Source organism: Diplotaxodon limnothrissa, linkage group LG22 (assembly GCF_057381915.1).
Source record: "Diplotaxodon limnothrissa isolate DT_005_m linkage group LG22, D_limnothrissa_male_GT1.1, whole genome shotgun sequence".
Lineage (NCBI taxonomy): Eukaryota > Metazoa > Chordata > Actinopteri > Cichliformes > Cichlidae > Diplotaxodon > Diplotaxodon limnothrissa.
This window is the reverse complement of record NC_140616.1, coordinates 13,255,334-13,277,506: the sequence shown is the minus strand read 5'-3', so window position 1 is coordinate 13,277,506 and position 22,173 is coordinate 13,255,334. Positions and strand designations below refer to the sequence as shown.

At 40.5% G+C, this 22,173-nt stretch overlaps 2 protein-coding genes across 2 annotated transcripts; both read left to right on the top strand.

Moving 5' to 3' along the window:
- The first annotated feature begins 1,211 nt into the window (after positions 1-1,211).
- setdb1a (SET domain bifurcated histone lysine methyltransferase 1a) lies at positions 1,212-11,347 on the top strand. Its single transcript, XM_085346394.1, has 11 exons — positions 1,212-1,252; positions 2,864-2,940; positions 3,069-3,237; positions 8,155-8,258; positions 8,344-8,958; positions 9,219-9,380; positions 10,166-10,361; positions 10,446-10,519; positions 10,743-10,933; positions 11,029-11,155; positions 11,250-11,347. The coding sequence occupies exons 3-10, from the start codon at positions 3,074-3,076 to the stop codon at positions 11,113-11,115; spliced, it is 1,593 nt and encodes a 530-aa protein (XP_085202520.1). The 5' UTR covers positions 1,212-1,252; positions 2,864-2,940; positions 3,069-3,073; the 3' UTR covers positions 11,116-11,155; positions 11,250-11,347.
- Positions 11,348-11,970: 623 nt separating this feature from the next.
- clk2a (CDC-like kinase 2a) lies at positions 11,971-21,962 on the top strand. Its single transcript, XM_085345732.1, has 14 exons — positions 11,971-12,117; positions 13,406-13,605; positions 13,726-14,005; positions 14,120-14,131; positions 15,066-15,156; positions 16,028-16,094; positions 17,368-17,484; positions 17,633-17,799; positions 18,263-18,357; positions 18,683-18,812; positions 19,785-19,867; positions 20,180-20,259; positions 20,370-20,460; positions 20,636-21,962. The coding sequence occupies exons 2-14, from the start codon at positions 13,406-13,408 to the stop codon at positions 20,822-20,824; spliced, it is 1,602 nt and encodes a 533-aa protein (XP_085201858.1). The 5' UTR covers positions 11,971-12,117; the 3' UTR covers positions 20,825-21,962.
- The last annotated feature ends 211 nt before the right edge of the window (positions 21,963-22,173 follow it).

The following is a 22,173-nucleotide window of genomic DNA, read 5'->3' as shown; positions in this document are numbered from 1 at the left end:
ATTGATATGACAGTTATGTCTCTGATTTATTTTGCCTTTGGTGTCTGTTATGTTGCATCCTTTGTCGTTCAACAATAAAAAATTTTTTAAAAAAAAGCCTTGTATATAAGCTTGTCATATGCAAGCAAATACCCTCTGCCTCATTCATTTCCTTTACTGGAGTGCATAATTGTAATTTAAAGATAAATCTGAGCTCTCACCTGCTAAATTTACTGATATAAAAATGACTGACATAGAAGTTTAGCTATCTAATATCTTTTCTACACTTTGACCTGGTCACACTAGTTAAATAAATACCTTTTAATACATATCAGGAATGTAGCAGAGAGGAAACTTAAGGGAAATGGATGTATGCAAGGTAGTGTTTCATATTTGCTCCTAAGTGCAAATTTTAGACTAGTATGAATTATCTGAGAAGCAAAGCACCAAACAATTAATTTGCTGTACTTAAAAATGTAACTGACGAAGACTCAAAAAAGACCAAAACAATCAGTCTTAAACAGACATATTTATGTGTTTACTTACCCAACAAAATATACTCATTTCAAAATTAATACTTTAGTTTTCATTTATTCGAGAGAGCCTTGTATAGCTCAACACTGTTCAATTTAAATTTACTATTAAGTTTTTACTCAGAGAATGGTTTGAAAAATTGAAAACATCAAGTGAGCCACAGGTCTCTGCCTTGTTCATGGCAGAGATTAAAAGAGAATGACCAGCTGATAGGAAAAGCAACCTCAACTCCTTTAACGTTACAATCAAAGTATGCAGAACAGCATCTCTGGATGCACAGATGAGCAGCACGCCAGGTACCAATCCTGTCAGCTAAGAACAGGAAACTGAGGTCCCATGGATCACAGCAGTTGGAAAACGTTGCATGGTCTTACCGATCCTAATTTCTGATGCAACATTTTGGATGGCAAATGTTGTGTAATCATATGTTTATCAATCCATCCTGCCTTGTGTCAACAGTTCAGACTGGTGGTGGAGTGATGGTGTGGGGGATATTTTCTTGGCACACCTCAGGCTCTTTGGAACCAACTAAACATCCAGTCATCTGGAAGACTAATAAAAATAAAGTAAAACTAATAAGAAAATGCAAAACTATAATAACTCTGCGTTCCATACATAGCAATCGGTTTAAAAAGAAGTAGAAGATTGTCGGTCGTATTTCCGGACGCAGGGGGCGGCAGTGAGTCTCACAGGTCTACCCAGCAACATGAAGAGAAGAAGACCATAGAACAAAGCTAAGGTATGGCTTGCTTCTTATTTGACATTTTAAATTAAAATTAATCAAATTAATTAATCTAGCTGAAATTAAAAGAATGGTTATCAGGTTGGATACACTTTGTGCGATAAAGAGGCGCAGAGTCAGGATGAAACGGTCTCCACGGCTAACTGATTGAAGTCCATGCTAGCTTCGACCAATAAGTCTCAAGACAAAATCAGATGCTGGTGTTTTGGTTTTTATTTATTTAGTTAGTTATTTTTAGTAAAGCCCTTAACACCTTATCCTGGCTGGACGTCTTTTTTTTTTAAATATACGACCTTGAGCTTGAGAAGTGTTTCTGATTTACTTTTAATCCCCCCTATTTGAGCCCGCACACCTAGATGCAGAGGAACCAGATGTTCGCCAGGTTTCAGAATACTTTATCGATCCCTGGGGGAAATTATTTTTTGTTACAGTGCTCCATTATAAACAAACATTAACAAGACAGACAATACGCTAACTAAGAATAGTACAAATATATATATATATATATATATATATACACCAATATGTATGTATATATATATATCCCCTCTGGCCAACACCAGTAGGCAGTAGGTGAAGTGTCTTGCCCAAGGACACAATGACCGAGACTGTCCAAGCCGCGGCTCGAACCGGCAACCTTCCGATTACAAGACGAACTGCCAACTCTTGAGCCACGACCTTCTTCATAGCAACATTATAAATGTTATATGGTGGTAACACAGTATGAAGACATGGTTACATGTAATAGATGGTTGGTTTGAATAATTTATCAAATGTGAATTTTACATTTCCAAGAATCTGAGAAAATACCTCAGGTTTTATGAGGGAGCATTCCCTGTAGTAAATGCTCCCTTTAGGGCCAGTAAAGCAGATTATTTGCCTCCATCTCACTCTATCCTTTCCATCCTATTCTCTCACACCAGCCATCTTCATTTCCTCCTTCATGACATCCATGCACCTCCTCTGTGGTCTTCCTCCTTCCCTCCCGCTTGGCATCTGTTGTCCATTATAGCCAGTATCCTTCCTCTGCACCATCTCTAACCACACCTATTCAGCTGTCTCCAAACTGTTTAACCCAAGCTATCCCTCTGATATAATCATTTCTAATCCTTTTCCTTTTGGTCACCCCAGTGAAAATCTGAGCATCTTCAACTTTGACATCTCCAGCTCAGCCTACTGTCTTTTTGACAGTGCCACTGTCTCTAAACCTTGTATCTCCAGTCTCACTACCATGTTGTGAACCTTTGGTTTTACTCTTGCTGCTATCATTCTGTCACGAATCACCGCCAGGACTCTTCTTCACCTCTCTGTTGCTTTTCTGACTATTTAAACTCATCCCTCTTCACTATATCTGGTTCCTGCATCGTCATTTTTACACCCGTCTCCCTGTCATGCAAACAATTGTTCTGTCTTTCTTCTACTGAATGCAATTCCTTTTCTGTCCAGTGCACCTCCACCTCGTTCACCTGCTCCCTATTCTCACTAGAATGCACCATGTTGTCCAGAAACATTCTAGCTCAATAAATTAGTGATTCATTTCAGCGGTAAGTTAGCTAAACCACAGCACAATGTAACCATTTTCTATTAATATGTGCTTTATTTATGCAGGTAAACACTCAAAGGCTCTTGACCTTCCTCTAAGAGATGTGATGTCAATCTTTTCTAGTGTGTTAGGAGCCCCAAGTGTAAGTCTTTGAGATGTTTGGACTTTGCATTGTTCATTTCTTTTCTGCATCATGAGAAAATCTATGCTTTTTTGGAATAACATTAGTAATAATTAATCTCTGATATGTGAAACCTTTGTGTGTTGCAGTAACTATGGATGGAGATGAGACTGAGATGAGCAGAGAGGAGTGCTGGATAATAGACAAGGCTAAGGAGACCCAACGGGTCTCTCCGGATTTGCTGGAGAAATGCAATCAGCTGCAGTCTCTGCTGAAAAGGAGAGAGGAACAGGCCGCGTGCCTCCTGAGACTTTGCGAGTGAGTGTTGTCATTGTAAACGAATATGAAAGCATTAAGTGTGGCAATCTTTTAAAAAAACAAACATGCTTTTAACATGCTTAACTACTCACACAAAAAACTGGTTTTGGGGTTCATTCTCTTGTTGGTTCATTGTTGGAATAAAATGTAATAAAAACGAGCAACAGTCAAGAATTGTTATATATGGAGTGTGGAGATGAGAAAAATATTGTACTGCTACTATTCATAACTATCATCATTATCATTGCATTAATCAGCATTTCATTAATACATTTATTGAAGCGGTTGGCCTTACATTAAAACTTGTATTGCAGGTGTGATCATAATTACATATTAACCTTTTATTGCATGTGCAACTGTAATCATTTTTATACACACATTGCAGGATTGTGCTTATATAGAGTGATGCTCGGTCTATTTAAAGGTCTTAAGCTTCGCGTGGCGCGAATGTCCAGGCGATCCATGGTGTAAGTGACCTAGAGCAACAGAAGGTTTAAGCATGCACGCTTGCAAACATACATGATAGTATTCATTCTAGGCTAAAGGCCTGGGACACATTTTGCTTCTAACTGCATTTGAGTTCGCCTAGTAACAGATGACAGAAGAAGAGTCAAGAAAAGTGTCAATCTTCAGGGACCACCTGGAGGGTGAAACAGATTGCCATATATGGAAGAATGTGATAGAAAGTTTCACACTGTTAGACCTCTGCCTTACCACAACATACTTCAAATACATCGAAGGCTTCTACAGACAAAAACATGGCTGTGCCATGGGCTCCCCCGTGTCACCTATCGTAGCCAACCTTTACATGGAGGAAGTGGAAAGGAAGGCTCTTGGCTCTTTCAAAGGAAGAGTACCCAGCCACTGGTACAGATATGTGGACGACACCTGGGTCAAAATCAAGACACAAGAAGTGGAATCCTTCACTGCGCACATTAACGCTGTGGATAAAAACATCAAGTTCACCAGGGAAGACACAAAGGATAACTGTTTGCCTTTCTTGGACTGCGCCGTGCACATTGAAGAGAATGGCAACCTCAACATCGAAGTTTACCGGAAGCCAACACACACGGACCAGTACCTCCTCTTTGACTCCCATCACCCTCTGGAACACAAACTTGGAGTAATTAGGACCCTACACCACCGGGCAGAACATGTTCCCTCTAAGCCTGAAGGAAAAAAGAAGGAACACACGCATGTAAAGGAAGCACTCAAAACGTGCGGCTATCCTAAATGTGCGTTCTTAAAGTCAGCAAACAGGCACAGAAAAGAAGATCAGACACCAGCGAGGGAGGATAAGAAGGACAGACGCAACAACATTGTCATCCCCTATGTAGCCGGTGTATCAGAAAAACTTAGGAGAGTTTTCTCCAAGCATGGCATTTCAGACCCAGTAACACACTCAGACAGAAACTGGTTCATCCGAAAGACAAAACTCCAAAACACAGACTTAACAATGTGGTGTATGCTGTATGGTGCAGCGAGGAATGCTCAGACCTCTACATTGGAGAGACCAAACAGCCACTTCACAAGCGCATGGCACAACACAGAAGAGCCACCTCCACAGGACAAGACTCAGCAGTCCATCTGCATCTTAAGGACAAAGGTCACTCTTTCGAGGATGCCAATGTTCACATTTTGGACAGAGAGGACAGATGGTTTGAAAGAGGAGTGAAAGAAGCCATCTATAGGGAGTGCAGAATTATTAGGCAAGTTGTATTTTTGAGGAATAATTTTATTATTGAACAACAACCATGTTCTCAATGAACCCAAAAAACTCATTAATATCAAAGCTGAATGTTTTTGGAAGTAGTTTTTAGTTTGTTTTTAGTTTTAGCTATTTTAGGGGGATATCTGTGTGTGCAGGTGACTATTACTGTGCATAATTATTAGGCAACTTAACAAAAAACAAATATATACCCATTTCAATTATTTATTTTTACCAGTGAAACCAATATCACATCTCCACATTCACAAATATACATTTCTGACATTCAAAAACAAAACAAAAACAAATCAGCGACCAATATAGCCACCTTTCTTTGCAAGGACACTCAAAAGCCTGCCATCCATGGATTCTGTCAGTGTTTTGATCTGTTCACCATCAACATTGCGTGCAGCAGCAACCACAGCCTCCCAGACACTGTTCAGAGAGGTGTACTGTTTTCCCTCCTTGTAAATCTCACATTTGATGATGGACCACAGGTTCTCAATGGGGTTCAGATCAGGTGAACAAGGTGGCCATGTCATTAGTTTTTCTTCTTTTATACCCTTTCTTGCCAGCCACGCTGTGGAGTACTTGGACGCGTGTGATGGAGCATTGTCCTGCATGAAAATCATGTTTTTCTTGAAGGATGCAGACTTCTTCCTGTACCACTGCTTGAAGAAGGTGTCTTCCAGAAACTGGCAGTAGGACTGGGAGTTGAGCTTGACTCCATCCTCAACCCGAAAAGGCCCCACAAGCTCATCTTTGCTGATACCAGCCCAAACCAGTACTCCACCTCCACCTTGCTGGCGTCTGAGTCGGACTGGAGCTCTCTGCCCTTTACCAATCCAGCCACGGGCCCATCCATCTGGCCCATCAAGACTCACTCTCATTTCATCAGTCCATAAAACCTTAGAAAAATCAGTCTTGAGATATTTCTTGGCCCAGTCTTGACGTTTCAGCTTGTGTGTCTTGTTCAGTGGTGGTCGTCTTTCAGCCTTTCTTACCTTGGCCATGTCTCTGAGTATTGCACACCTTGTGCTTTTGGGCACTCCAGTGATGTTGCAGCTCTGAAATATGGCCAAACTGGTGGCAAGTGGCATCTTGGCAGCTGCACGCTTGACTTTTCTCAGTTCATGGGCAGTTATTTTGCGCCTTGGTTTTTCCACACGCTTCTTGCGACCCTGTTGACTATTTTGAATGAAACGCTTGATTGTTCGATGATCACGCTTCAGAAGCTTTGCAATTTTGAGACTGCTGCATCCCTCTGCAAGATATCTCACTATTTTTGACTTTTCTGAGCCTGTCAAGTCCTTCTTTTGACCCATTTTGCCAAAGGAAAGGACGTTGCCTAATAATTATGCACACCTGATATAGGGTGTTGATGTCATTAGACCACACCCCTTCTCATTACAGAGATGCACATCACCTAATATGCTTAATTGGTAGTAGGCTTTCAAGCCTATACAGCTTGGAGTAAGACAACATGCATGAAGAGGATGATGTGGACAAAATACTCATTTGCCTAATAATTCTGCACTCCCTGTATGTCCACTGTGAGCGACCATCTTTGAACAGAGGCGGTGGTTTACGACACCAACTCTCTGCCATCTATAATCCAGTTTTGAGTTCCCTCCCCAGACGCCTTAACGCCCACTCACATCCTGGGCCATCTGACCTCAGGAATTCGCATGATAAGGTGGGGCCAGGTTTCACAATGAGCTCACCCGAAACCCTGACTGATTGGGACCCACACCCAGTTTCACACCTTGGCTCAGGCGATTAGAGGATCATCAGGGGGTCCTTTTGTCCCTCTGCGGGGGGATACTCCAACTAGGTTTAAATCTGGGACTCTCCACCATTTGACCTTAGAACTGAAGAAGCTTCTCGGATGAGAGGTGAAACGTCTCCAAGCAACTTAAAGAAGTCCAGACGCTTTTCTTTGCAAGCTCCTTTGACCGTGATAGAAAGAGGAACTTCTCTGTCTGTTTTTAGCTTTCTAAATGAATATCTACTGTAATTGACATATATCATAATTTATTAATAATTTATTCTTGCAAGGAAGCAAAAGCATAAAAATTTCATGCAAGTGCTTGAATAGGGTAGTCCCTGCTGAGCTTTTAATGACATTTAGTTAATCCCACCTACTTTGCCTTAAAACTGTCCCAAAATAACACGTCCTTCTACAGGCTTCTAACAATGTGTGTTGTAGATAACCTTTTTTCTTTTTTTTGCAACCTGGGCACTAAGTGTACTGAGTGTATCCTTTACTTTTTATACAACGCACACTAACTAGAACATTGCATAACATATTAAGATATAAGATAAAAAATTTAAGATAAAAAAAAGTTGTTTTGGCTTTCTTTAAAAGACACGATTTTGTTCTAAATGTGATGATTCTTTATGTATTTATGATGGCATGGATGCCATCCATCCATCCATTTTCCTATCCGAGGCAGCAGCCTAAGCAGAAAAGCCCAGACCTCCCTCTCCCCGGCCACCTCCTCCAGCTTGTATGGGGGAACACCAAGGCATTCCCAGGCCAGCCAAGAGATATCATCTCTCCAGCGTGCCTGGGTCTGCCCTGGGGCTTCTTCCCGGTGGGACATGCCGGAACACCTCACCAAGGAGGCATCCTTGTCAGATGCCCGAACCACCTCAGCTGGCTGCTTTTGATGTGGGGGAGTAGTGGCTCTACTCTGAGCCCCTCCCAGATGGCCAACTCCTCACCCTATCTCTAAGGGAGAGGTCAGCCACCCTTCGGAGAAAGCTAATTTCTGCTGCTTGTATCCGCGATCTCGATCTTTTAGTCACTGCACTAGTGAACAAAACCCAGAGATACTTAAGCACCTCCACTCGGGGAAGTTACTTGTCTCTGACCTGGAGTGGCAACTCAACCGTTTTTCTGGCTGAGGACCGTGGTCCCCCTTTTCTCCAGACTCTGCTTCCTCTACGAAAGATGTGTCAGTGGGATTAATAAGTATTCCTTCCACCGCATGACAATATTCTTAGTCAAAGTCAGCAGTGCTCCACCTGCACTATACACAGTGCAGGTAGAGCACGACTTTCCCCTCCTGAGTCGCCTGATGATTTGCCAGAATCTCTTCCGAGGCATGAATGTGCTATGTTAAATATCAGAGCCTGTACACTGGTTACTTTCTCTGTGTTTTCTATCTTCTCTTCATTCATTTCTCTTTGTTTTTGTCATTCAGGTCTGTGGCTGCATGTGAGGATACTGTCAAGAAACTTTACTCATTGTTGGAATGGGAGTACAGCGACACAGATTTGGACGATGACAATAACCAAGCAAGCTGTGGTAAAGCAAAATTGAATTAAAAAATGTGCACTTGGTAGGTTTGTTTGAAAGCTACAATTTAACCTGTGATTTTTACTGTTTTTAGGACAAGCATCACCACTGTCATGCGAGTCTGCTCCCTCAGAAACTCAAGTCCACAGACCTCTGGCTTCTGATGGCTCGGCTTCTTTTTCATCTAAGCCAAAAGAGAGCGAAAAACAAGAAAGAGTTCTGAGAAAAAAACACCCTCTCGCTTTGAAGAGCCCAGTAGTGGTCCTGACCAGAATGACTGGATCTCAAATGACCAGCTCTCTATCTCCTCCATCACCTCAGAATCACTGGAGTGAAGATGAGTCTTTAGGCACTGATGGGTCTGACATGCAGTGGGAACCCAGCGGAGACTCGAGTGATACCGACTTTTCTATTTCAAGTACACGTTCAAACAAGAGGAAAAAAATGGCCAAAAAGAATGGAAAACACACTAAGAATGACACAACACATCAGGAGAGAAGAAACTCCATCAGAAGCGGAGCAAAGACATCGACTCTGACAACAAACGCAGAAAGCAGCGCCAAAAGCAGCCCAGTGAAAACACTGACGCAGCAAGCGGGTACAGTTCCTGATGCAAAAGGCAAAACGGCAAAGTCATCACAAGCCGACACAAACACAAGTGCTGAGAGCAAGGCAACGAAAACATCGCCAAAACCAGCAAGCGCTTTAGGTAATGACCACAAAATATACATTATGGAAAAACATAAAAAACGCCCTTTTTTTTTGCCCAGATCTTAGGTTTATGTGGGGATTTGTGTGTTTTTAAGCTGATTTAAAGCTGTATTATATTGTTGAAGAGTAGAAAATATTGGCAAATTTAAAGATCTTGCTTTGTACACTGAGGAACAGATCACTACCAGATTTCCAAACACAGAAATCATAAGATCTATCCAATCGTCAAATGACATTTTGCTCCTTTTACGCCGACAGGAGTAACTCCTGTAACCACTGTATCAGCTGCTTCTCAGTCCTCATCCACAAAGACCCCTGCTGCGGTGCCACAAAAAGAGATCAGTGTGAACATGAAGGTCCTGGCCAGAAAGAGGCCTTTGAGCTGGCATCCAGGGACAATTGTTGAAATAATAACAAAGGGTAAGAATAATAAAGAAAAGGCTCTATTGGTAAGCACAAAGCAGATTGTAAAGTTTCACATTTGTCTTTAGCTTGACAGCTACTCGTCGATTAAAGACGTCTTGTTTTGTGTAGTTGGGAATGTTGGTTGACATTTAATCAGTGTAATCTGTGAAATGGCTTTGAGGTAGTGAGTACGTTAAGCAATGAATTGCATTTATTTGGAGACATTCTGTAGCTCTGTTGACACTGATTGTCATCAGGATGTCACGGCAAGCAGAGCTCGACACACTGTTGCTCTGGTGGCTAAGATAACAAAAATGTTAAACTTCAAAGTAAACAAAAGAAATTATGTGATGCTAAAGGAAGGTATGTTTCTTACATATCCGTGTCCCATAGTTGAGGCTAGACTAGCAACGTTTAGATTTTTTTTTCTACTCTTTTTTTTTTTCTTCTATATTTTGTTGAGTGGTCGTGGTTGTGCTTGTTGTTATTACACACACCATGCGATATGACATATGAGTGACATTACCACAGTTTAAAGTTTGTTGGTGTTTGGGCCTCACCAACTGAATTCCTCTGGCAGCACATTTTGACACAGATTGTGATGCTGTAACTTAACAGCTGGCGCTTAAGCGCTTTTGATTACGCTCTCAAAGAAAATAGATACATTTGATATGAGAAAAAAACCCATTTAATTTAACAAATGCACCTGTATTTGACATTTCTTCTTTCAAGAAAAGCAGTACGTAGAAGCAAATGTGGTATAATCTGAAGTGTTTCCAATGTTTCTTTAATCATTTCAGAAGACGGCAGGGTGAAATACAAGGTCAACTTTAAGGAGAAGGGGAGGAGCCTAGTGTCTGGTCACCACATTGCCTTTGAACACATGCCAAAGGTGAATGAGTTGCTTGTCGGTGCGCGTGTGGTGGTCCGGAGCAAAGACGACCAGTTCGTGCCTGGTTTCATGGCAGAGGTCCCCTCCAGAAAAAACCGCATGAGGTTAGTGTGTTTTACTCTGGTGATAAATTCAGATTGTGAAGGTGGGAAAAAAGTGTAAAATTGCTTTTAATTTTTATATTCCAGGTTCCTGATTTTTACTGATGATCACACTCCAGTGTATGCTAGCTTACGTGCAATGCACATGGTTTGCAAACCGCGTAAGTTCAGGTTATTTATGGTTGTCTGTCTCTGTGTTAGTCCTGTGACAGACTAGCGATCTGTCCAGGTGTACCCCGCCTGTCGTCTTATGACAGCTGGTGTTGTCAAGTCCATAATATCTAATTTTATAAAATCCAGAATCCTAATTCTTCTATACTTGCTGTCCACAGCAGCTGCTATTATAATACTGCTACTAAGAAGATTTTCCATTTTCTATGACAGTGGAGAACCCTTTGGATGATATCCTAGATGAAAAGCACAAGCTTTTCATGCAGAATTATTTAAAGAAGTGGCCTTATCCACCCATGACGCAGTACCATGTCGGACAGACGGTAAACGTGGAACGTAACGGATTCCTGCAGAGGTGTAAAGTACTGGAGATCGACTGCAGTTTGATGGAAGTTGTTTTTCTGGTCTGTTCCATCTTAAGTTGTTCCTGTTTTTTTTAAATCCTGTTATATTTATTTCAATTGTGTGACTTACTGTAGTGTGTTCATTTCATGTTTAGGATGATGATCATAAGGAGTGGATCTACCGAGGCTCCAGTTGCTTGGAACAAATGATTAGTGTGAATGAGAATTTAAATAAGACTTAAAAGGAGGACGGGCGGAAGAGTAACACTACCTCAGTCAATGGTAAACTACTTTCGTATGTGGAGAAAAATTATGTTATCCTGGTTATCCCTGCTGGCTTACTAGTCTCTCTGTTTCCCTGTTTTGTGTGGTTTAGAGCCATCACCATCATCAAACTGATGGACTATGAGGATGCTTTAAGTTTGTCCTACTGTGCTTTTCTCTTACTCCTGGGGATAATGCCTTCAGATCGTGCAGATGGTACTGATGCAAATGTATTCATTTTATAACAGATTTTGTACAGCTGAACGAAAATAAAAATTTCTAAGTAGGTTCAAACTTATTATGTGTTAATCTGAAAAAGTGAAAAAGAGGGCATCTTTCATATGTGTGTGGCTGCAAAGTCTGCAGCTCATTTTCAAGTTGTTTTTACCAAAGAAATAAATCAAAATGTTTGTAATAAAACTACAAGGAATTAAAATCAAAATGTGTGACTTAACATGTAAAAGCTTATAAAAGCAAGAATGCCGCCATCTGCCTCCATTATATCCACTATCCTTCATCTACACGTCTAAACCATCTCAGCCTTTCCTCCTAAATCTGTTCACTGCCCTTTCTCCATAGTAATTTGTATACCACCACAGGTATGTCATTTTAAAAGGTTTAAAACAGTAAGTCAAATATTTGGACATGGAGAAAACAAAAGTTAAAAGGTAGCTGATAAAAAAATCAGCTGTCCATAATTTAATAAGGACTTGTAACGGTTGTAGGTTGGGGTGGTAATTCCTCACTAGTTCCTTGTGGATGTCTACCTTCGAACGGAGTAGCCACATTTGAGCACAGGAGGGCGGTACGAGCGCCGAATTGAACCAGAACTAGCTGTACTAAGCAGACAGAAAAAAGAAACTGGCTAGGTGATAGCAAAAGAGCTTTGAACATCGAGCTGGCGAGAAGGTAGAGGAGAAAAGTGGAACGCCACCACGGATTTTTTGTGGGATAAACGTACAGGGCTCGCTGCTAAAACGGTAAACACCGTGTTTATTTAAATAAGCTACATAGCGATTCTGCAGTTAGCGCGGCTGCTAGCGTAAGTAGCAAGTTAGCTTGACGAACGTAGCTAAGTTAAGATGGCGGTCAAATTATTTACATTAGCTAGTTGCTAGCAGTGCATGCTAATAGATACTACGTCGCTTGTTGATTAGTTACTTCTCTCCTGGCTTTGAAATGTTGGTGCTGTTAGTAAATGGGCTGGAGTGTTAAAGATGCTTAATTTTACTAATCCATGCAGAGATTAACGACCTTAACGGTAATTTAGCCTTACGTTTAACGAGTGTTGCATCGTCTTGGAATGTGTGTAAACAGCATAGGCAACGCTTAATGAGTAGCCACGACCAATTTATTAACTTGGCATTTACTTGTGCTTTCACTCTGCGTTGGATAAAGCTCAACTGAACTCATTTGCTCTAATAATTACTTCTGACTACAGTGCTAATGGCTTTGCAATGGTTTGATGCACCGCTGTGTGGTTTGGGGGTTGTCAAGTTTATTATGGTCATGCAACAGGGTTATTATAGCTATATCATCTCATTTGAACGCTGTTCTTCTTATTTTCAGTATTTTCAGACCCGTTGCAATAGTTTTGCGCATAGTTTTAGGTCCTTTGGAAAATTTTGTTGCCTTTTTAGGCATGAAGGAAAGTTGAACTGTTGTTCTGAGGGTGGCCTCCTATATAACCACGTTTACAGAAATGTCTAGTTCTAGGTTAAGGGTAGTTTAATTAAACAGTAAAAATAATATTTACACTTGTCATGCAGTTGAACGTATGATGCTAAAAGTGCCTGTTTCCAAGTTGACAATAAAGTTTGTTATGAAATTGTCTTTTTACTTTCAATTTAAATTCTTAAAACATAACGACAGTTAAATCAGGGAACCCAGAAGACTCGCGAGACTTCTGGATTGTGCGGAGTTCAAATTACTTAAGGTTTAATACGTTTTTATTGGCGAAAGGTCAAAAAATAAAAAGTAAAGGGAGTATTGTTCAGTAAGGTAACACCGATTTTTGCTTTGTGAACCCATATGTGGAAAAGCTGTGCTGATATACACAGTCCTGATTTGAGCCTTTGGGGAATAACTCTGAACTTTACGGTATTGTGGGGGGGTCTGTAATTACACACGAGAAACGTGCAGGTATTTAGTCCCTCAAATCCCATGAGTTTGGCAGTGATCAGCTGCTCCAATAATTTGAATTTAAGGAGTGACTTTCCTTAAACATATTTTGGTACTCTGTGCTAATTTGTTTCCTTTTTACACCAGATGCCTCACACAAGACGATACTCGTCCTCGGAAAGAGACAGTCGAGCCAGCTACCAGGATCGTTACAGAGACCGAGACAGAGGGCGAAGACATCGACACAGAAGAACGCCGACTTACTCCTCCAGCAGTGACAGAGAAAGAGACCGAGACAGGAGGGGACGTGGACACAGACAGGAAGGAAGCTATGTACGGTCACGGAGGTGCGTTATGGTCAAATTAGCTTGGGCTTTTACTCTTTCATGTTATATTTAACCCTCTTTCACTTTATTATTGGTTGCCAGTCCTAAGGTTTCAGGATATTTCTCTGCTCACTTATTCAGTCGCAGCTATGACAATCGGTCAGTGGAACAACGACCGTTTGACAGAAGATACTGTGAGGGATACAGACGGTTTGATCAGAGCAGAGAACGCGACAGAGACAGGGAGCCACATGGAGCAGCCGAAAGTTACTATCCACGTGACTTCTCGCCGAACATGTACGACTACAGACGCGGCCGTGAGAGGGAGCGTGAACAAGAAGAGTCGTACCGGAGGAAAGGCAGCAGGCGTAAGCACAAACGAAGGCGGCGTAGAACCAGGTCCTATAGCGCATCCTCCTCGGTGAGTACAGCCAGACCTGAGTTTGTGCTTTAAGTCTTCATCCTCTACCTCCACCTCCTGTTTCTTTCACTCAGCTCTCTCTGCCTCTGTCCTGTCCTAACCTTTTCTTTACAGCCCCTAGATTTGGTAAGTAGTAAAACCTTTATGATTTATTTTTGTTCTGTCACAGGGGTTTTATTATATTTGTGAATAGGTGGGTTTGGCTCTAATTGGCTCTTTTTTTTCAAAAATTCTTTCTCCTTTTTATGGTAGAGCATTTTCATTTTTATACAGACACTTTTTAGTACTTCAGCCACTATTTTGTCACCGATAATTGTTACTGTAATTTATTACTTTATTTTTTTTTATTCATAAGAGGGCAGAAAGCCTTGTGATTTTTGTTTTGGCTCTTGCAATTATTATTATTATTATTATTATTTTTAATGATGAAAAAAGTGAAAATGTTCTGCCAACCATAGTGCATTAGATTTTTATTAAAATTTATTGGCATTTAAAATGAGTTGGCTCTAGTTATTTCTTTTTGTGTGGGGTGTGGTTAATCACACCTGTTAAGTATTATTATGAACATAAATGAGGAAAAGGTTTGAATTTGATGTAGTATAACTGCTGGGATTATCTTTAAAGAAGTCCTGCTTGAATGTTTATGGCGTTGTTATTTTATCTTTCATCTTGTTGCAAAGTTTTGAAGTAGTTATATATATTATTGTTTTAATTGGTTGTTGCGTTGATGAATGGATGTGCCAGTTGCTTCCTTGTTTGTAAGCAGCTGTGGTTTAAAGGTAGGGGGGCGGGAGAGGAGCAGAGGACAACATGTGATCTTTGACTTGTTCCCTTGCACTATATCCCTATCGTTATATATTTCCTTCACGTGGTGTCATGCGTGAATCGCCCAATGACCATGAAACCCACCTACAACCACAACTACATCAACTACCACCCTCCTCCTCCCTCCTCATCCACCTGTGCCACCTGACGCCGTGGCTGCGGCTGCCCCTGAAACCCCCCCTGTCCCCTTCGGTCGTGTTGTGACCTGCTGATGGCCGTTTGGGTGTGAATACAGCGGAGCAACAGCCGGACGCGTGCACTGAGTGTGAGGGACGACGAGGAAGGGCACCTGATCTGTCGGAGTGGGGACGTCCTGCAAGAGAGATGTACTCACTGCCACTACTCTATCGTAACCCTTCTCCATATGAGTATTAAAGCATAGAGCATTTACATGACATGGGGAGTGCCTGATGATCATGATCATGATGATGATGATGCCGTGCTAGAATGCTCTTCGCTCTAGCTGAAATAGCAGGGTGGATTGCAAGAATGTTGAAGATTTTAGGAGGGACTTTAGATACAATCTGCTTTTTTTTTTTTTTTTTTTTTTTTTTTTTTCTAAGATTTTTAAGCTGTGGAGCATTTCCTTTATGTTTCACAGGTTATTTGACTTTCCTAAACTTAGAAATCCAATTTGCAGCTGTTTGTTTATGTTGCGCTTTAGCTTACAACTCAGTTACAGTTTTAAATCTGTAACTTAAGCTAGATGTTTTTCACTCGGATGGTTTCAGGGTCACATCACTTATTTAGCAAATTTCACTAAGGTTAGAACAACCAGTGCACATTTTAAGACTTTCTTTACATTAAACGCTTCATTTGAGAATGATTACAATACATATTATTTTTAATGTTTCAAGTTTATACAGCATTTGTATCGTTTTGGGCAAAGACAAAAGGATGCACTCTAATAGGTTCAATGACTGCAAATTGGTAATCAAAGGAAGGGAGTGCTTTATGTTTGCCCCCTTTGGTTTACATCATAACACCATTTAGTTACCATAGCCTTACGCGCAACGTTTTAAGCCTGCCAGACTCAGTAGGCAGCAATTCGGAAAGGGGATGGGCGCTAGCACTGATTCGCCTGTCTACACTTTTGCATTGTGTATTCCTGCACGAGTCCACATTTCTAATGCTTCTTTTTTTTTCCCCCCCCGCTCTCCCTCTCTTGTTTTTTTTTCTCTTTGTACTGTGTTGCAGATGAGATTGTCAGCACTTTGGGGGAAGGCACCTTTGGCAGGGTGATGCGGTGCATTGACCATCGCAGGTGTGTGAGCTCTCAGTCTCTGGGTGTCTTAGTAGTTCATTAGGGAATTGTTGTTTCCTCAGCAACAAGAAACAAAAGCCTCTCCGTGCTTGTTTTGGGCTGTGATATTAGGATACATCAGAGGTGTTTAACCCATTTTTAGTACATGGGCAACATGCAGCCTGTATTGAGCAGGGTGGACCAGTACCGGTATTGCATAAAACCCTCTGTAGGAGAAAGAAACTACCTCTCTAAATGTCTTTTATTTATGGTTACAGCCACATGTATTTTGGGAAAAAAATAGCCTTTTCTATCCATTTTGCCATGACCTTTGAAAAACTCATGCCAGGGTGAAGGTTTTTGAGAAGTTTGTTTCTACTTTTACATGTGAATAAGGAAAACTGATTTCCAGGCTGTGCACCTTTATTTTCTTTTTTTGATGTCTCACTGTGTTATTGTTTGTAGGCTTTTGATTGGCCAGAATTTCTTCAGAGATAGTGATGATGAACAGCCTGAAATTTCATAAGAACAATAATTAGTCTTAAATTATCGCTATGTCTGTTGCTGTACCTGTGCAATACAATTTACGGACCACTGTGAATCAATGACAGCACAAAGGATTTACATAGTTTTTTTTTATTAAGGTAAACAGTGTTTTATGTTTCAAGTAACTTGTTGAGATTGTTCATTATCGGTAATTTTAGAGTCACATTATCACACCAGACATGGCAGAAAGACATTTCTGATTTTAATTCTGGTTCTGTTCACCACATTGTGATGTATACTGAAAATCAGCTCAAGAGTATTTTAGTCCCCTGTGACTGTGAGCCCCTCATGTGAACAGGGGCTATTTGTGCTTCTCTCCCTGCGGAAGATTTATTTTCTTGTGACAGAGCTAGAAATGTCCATCAGTTCATGTTCATGCCCAGGGCCTTAAGATCGTGATGTACCGTCGTTATGGGTTAATGTCTTCCAACCAGCTGGAACTGCTGCAGTGACTTTATATATATATATATATATATATATATATATATATATATATATAATTTATTTATTTATTTATTTTTTTATTTTTTATTTTTTTCCCCCGTCCTATAAATAACTTGATAATTGGAGCCTTTGCTCTCATAGCCAGGCGGTTAACTACTCTGTCTTGAATCTATAAATAAACAAGTGCTAGTGTTTAGCATTCAGGGCTGCACACAGGGATTACATAAAAAAAAAAAAAAAATTAAGGCATGTTGTGTGTTTCATCACGCTAGTGTTTGTATTCATAATCTCTTGTGTTTTACAGGGGAGGAGCCCACGTTGCTCTGAAAATTATCAAGAATGTGGAGAAATACAAGGAAGCAGCTCGCTTGGAGATCAATGTACTGGAGAAGATCAATGAAAAGGATCCGGATAACAAATTGTGAGTTCTGACTCAGTCATACGGCACTGTGGTTAAACCTGTATTGCTTAGTGTCTTGTGTTCACTCCGAGGTTTAAGCTGGTTTACGTGATTGAAGTGAATTTGTCAGCTCACTCCCTGAACCTCCCATGCTTTGTCTGTCTTGCAGTTTATGTGTACAGATGTATGACTGGTTTGACTACCACGGTCACATGTGCATCTCCTTTGAGCTGCTAGCTCTGAGCACCTTTGACTTTCTGAAGGAAAACAACTACCTGCCCTACTCAATTGGTCACGTCAGACACATGGCCTACCAAATCTGTCTTGCTGTGAAATGTAAGTTGTATCTTTATGGTCTGTGAAATTTACAGATAAATTGGATGGGAATTAGGAATACTGTGAAAAGGGAAGACATTGATTCTTATAACTTGAGCTGTAATTTAGCTTTTGACTTGATGATTATACTTGTTCAAATCATCTGGTGTTTGTGGTAGACATTTACCACAGGAGGGCATCATAGCAAAAAGGGTGTTGGCCCCACTGACTTATCAAGTTTGTCTTTAGTAAATAAAAGCTACATATCCTCACCAAGCCCTTTAACTTGTTTACTGTTGTTAATGTTCTCATTTTGGTTTTACTGAGATATTCTAGTAGTGCTTTTCTGATGCTTTTCTATTAGTATTATGATTAGTATTATATGTTGTAATAAATGGTGAGTAGACAGTTTGTATAAAGTGATGCAAGGTAACTGACAATTTTGAATAACTTAATCAGTGAAGGTTGCTTTTTACCTCCGTAGTTCTCCACGACAATAAGCTGACACATACAGACCTCAAGCCTGAGAACATCCTGTTTGTCAACTCAGACTTCACCATGTCCTACAACGTAGAGAAGGTAAGAGTCAAGGAAAACAGTTTAAAAAAACAAAACAAAAACCCAACAATCATATTTGTTTATAGGCAGGTTGGTTCCAAAACTCAAGGGCTACTTTTTGTTCATTTTACATATGAAGAAAAAAAAAGTTTTTTATGAAAATGTATCACCTTTCTTGTAGGTGGAGGAAAGTTTTCCTGTTACTTATTGCTGGCAGTTATGATGAATAGATATGAAAACACGTGTTGCTATATTTTAAGGGGAAAAAAAGCTAAGCTTCTCTACTGCAGATTTACTCCTGAGAGAAAGATGGGCATTTCTGAAAAACATGCGTGTCATCTTCCAGAAACGAGAGGAGCGGACTGTTAAGAGCACGGCAGTACGCGTGGTGGACTTTGGCAGTGCCACATTTGACCACGAGCACCACAGCACCATTGTGTCCACGCGGCATTACCGTGCCCCTGAGGTCATATTAGGTGAGAACTGCTATAGATGTGCAGTAGATGGTTTTGTGATTATATCCACAAATCTTTGGCCCAGTCACATGAGCAGCTGTGGCTTTTTCAGTTGACACAATATGCTTTGCCTGGAAGACCAAAAGTTTGCTTTGAAGTTATTTTAAAAAGCAAACAAACAAAAAAAAGAGAAACGGGTTCAAACAGGCACAGGCTGATTGCTCTGTTAGGAAAAGCAAATGGGATTTATGATATGTGATATTCAAGTATGTGAAATATTCACTTTTACACAAGTGTATCATCAGTGGTACAATAAGTATCTACTGAAAGCAGTTTATGCTGAGATAAATTGGGGCTGGTTGATGTAAGGAGTGCAAAATGACTCGCATCAAAAACAAATTGGATCATTTGAATGTTTTTTGTGTGACTTCAGCAAGCATGCGAATCCTTTCCAGTGTGCATGTTGCTTTAAACTCAATAATGTACTGATAAGTAATTGATGATAAAAGATCAACTGACTGTAACATAATGTTGTTCAAAAACACGTTCCCGGGCATTATAAGTGGGAGATAGAAACAGAGATTGTGCTGATATATAATTTCTGGTCTGTTAATGACCAAATGACCAAAAACACACTTTGGTGACGGTGCAAACGAAAAACTTTTGGAGGAAAAGAAACCCTTTAAACAGGAAGAAATCTCTGGCAGAACCAGGCTTGATACTCAATATTCACAGTTACCTGGTCCAGCCCCAAGTTATATGCTTTGTCAAAAAGGAAAGTTTTAAGCCTAAACTTAGAAGTAGAGAGTGTGTGTGTCTGTCTTTCCTGTTAAATTCATTCCCAGTCATCACTGCAAACACTGAGTGAATCTGGCCAGAAATGGATGTAAATTAAAACGTGGCTGGTTGTGGGAAGCTTACAATCACAAGGTGGTAATCCTGTCCTCTTGTAATCCTGTGGTGGTTTAGTGTACTTATACTTTTGTGTTTCAGAGCTGGGCTGGAGTCATCCCTGCGATGTGTGGAGCATTGGCTGTATCCTGTTTGAGTACTACTTGGGCTTCACTTTGTTTCAGGTACACGGCAGCACACAGTTTGTTTCAGCAGAATACGCCTTTTATTTACTTTTTGTAAACTGATTTATTTGCTGAAATCTCTACTATTAGTTAAAGCTCTAATGTAAATGGGTCCTTGTAAATGCAAGTGTACAATTATTCAGTGCTGGTAAGAATGAACCCTTGCCACTGGTGAGCTCTCTAAAACCGAAGACACCATATGCAACAGCAGAACCTGAAGTAGTTAAATTCTGATTATCTACTGAATCACTCTCTTCCTTTCTGTGTGAGTCTTTTCCCCTCTCATTCTTGCTTATCTTATATTTTTTGCAGACTCATGACAACAGGGAACATTTGGCTATGATGGAAAGAATCCTGGGACCAGTGCCCTCCAGGATGATTCGTAAAACTCGGTAAGAGAACATAAAAACACAAGTAAAGGAAAAAATGTGAAAAAATTAAAAATGTGCCTGATGCAAACATATTTTTAAAGCAACATTTTAAACTAATCTTACTCTCTCAGGAAGCAGAAATACTTCTATCGTGGTCGTCTTGATTGGGATGAGAGCTCCTCAGCGGGAAAATATGTTAGAGAAAACTGCAAACCATTACGGGTAAGTGGAGTGAGTGAGAAGGGCATGAATTTGATGATTAGTGGGGATGAAAAGTTCCCTGTATGATGCAACAGATGTTTCTTGTATTTCATGTTGGAGTTTTTTTTTTTTTTTTTTTTTATTGCCACTAATTTCCACTTTTTTTCTTTTTCTTTTTTTTTTCCCCTTCTTTCAGCGATATCTGCTGTCCGAGGCGGAAGAGCACCACCAGCTGTTTGACCTCATCGAAAGCATGTTGGAGTATGAGCCCTCCAAGAGGCTTGCACTGGCTGACTCTCTAAAACACCCTTTCTTTGAGAACTTAGGGATCAGTGAGGCTGCAGGCACCAAGAGCTGGGAGGGCAACCGGGACATCAGCCGGTGACCCACAACCCTCCAAAGACTGAATGATGAAGGGTTTACAGTCCTTTCTGTGTGGAGCAGTGGGAACTGTTGAATAAATTGGGGCCTCATCTGTCATTAAAGCATGGACACCTTAACTTCTCGCTCCTCTGGCGTCAATCTCTGTAGCCACAAGAGGCATGTTTTTGCAGCAGAGACTGAAAATAAGCCACAGAAGATGTGGGGGAAAGAGTGAAGTCTTTTCTAGTTCTCACCTCGGCAGAGGCAAAAAAAAAATCTTTAAATGGAAGATTGTTTGTATCCAAAGTAGCCCACTATGCAGCTCCTGTCTTCCTTTAGACTTCTGAAACACCTTCCACCCTTCTTTCTGTTTACCTGTTATTTTAACCAGCATGTAAAGAAAATAAGGAAATGCTACCAGAGTCTGTCATCAAAAAAAGAATCAGCTTTGGAGATGAAAAAGTCTTCCGATTCTGAGGTGAAAGGAAAGGGTAAAAAAAGGAGACATGGAGAAGAGATTCTGTTATACAAACATCTGATCATTCAAATTGGAAAGTATTGCAAACATCTGTGGCAGAGGCAAGTGTCTCAACTTCTTGTCTACGTTGTTAATTAAAGACCTGCACATAGACTTCTTGTTTTATAAAAGAAATGTCCCCTATATGGAGAATCTGCCATAAATTAGTGGGTTTATTACTATTCACCAGTAATGTAAGAAGATAATAATGACGGGACACTCCCCCTACATGGGTCTTTGCTGCCTCTCTTATATGATAAATATGTTGTCATGCAATGATTTCTGGGTGTGAGAGTGTGTGTCTGTTGGATGGAGTGGGCGACGCGTTTATGTTTTGCTCAGTGGTTTACGTAAGCATTAGTTGTGGGAACATTCCCACTCATTCAAACTCCAATAACTGCCTTTTCCATGTTTGACATTTTTAGACCTGACGTCTCTCTATCGAGGTTAAGCACACAGCCCCTGTTGATGGTATTTATTATGAGTTCTTCTAGGTCATAGTCCCCACCGCCAACCTGTACATGACTTGTTTTTTTTGTATGAAATTAAAGCGTATAAAACTGTATATATGTATTATTGTGTAGAATTAAAGTCCTCCTTGCCAAAGGCTTCTGGTTTCCGCTGTGTCCGTTTGGGCCTGTGATAAAATTAAAGGTGGTTACCATTTCTGTTTCTTACCTCAGCGATGCCTCTGCTGGATGACCTGCGTAGCTGTCACACAGGTCTTTGGATGCTTGAGTGAACAAAAGGAAAATGGTGAGTATTATTTTCTAATTTGAAGTAATTTCTTTAAATCTTTCACATTTTTACTGCAAACTGTCTCTTGGATTCCACTGGCACTAAAAGCTTTCATC

Bases quoted from the DNA above. Each gene is read 5' to 3' on its own strand.
- clk2a (XM_085345732.1), top strand. From the start codon at position 13,406: ATGCCTCACACAAGACGATACTCGTCCTCGGAAAGAGACAGTCGAGCC. The intron at 17,800-18,262 runs GTAAGTTGTATC...TTACCTCCGTAG, and splicing joins AATCTGTCTTGCTGTGAAAT to TTCTCCACGACAATAAGCTG. The intron at 20,461-20,635 runs GTAAGTGGAGTG...CCCTTCTTTCAG, and splicing joins AAAACTGCAAACCATTACGG to CGATATCTGCTGTCCGAGGC.
- setdb1a (XM_085346394.1), top strand. From the start codon at position 3,074: ATGGATGGAGATGAGACTGAGATGAGCAGAGAGGAGTGCTGGATAATA. The intron at 3,238-8,154 runs GTGAGTGTTGTC...TTTGTCATTCAG, and splicing joins TGCCTCCTGAGACTTTGCGA to GTCTGTGGCTGCATGTGAGG. The intron at 8,259-8,343 runs GTAAAGCAAAAT...TACTGTTTTTAG, and splicing joins CAATAACCAAGCAAGCTGTG to GACAAGCATCACCACTGTCA.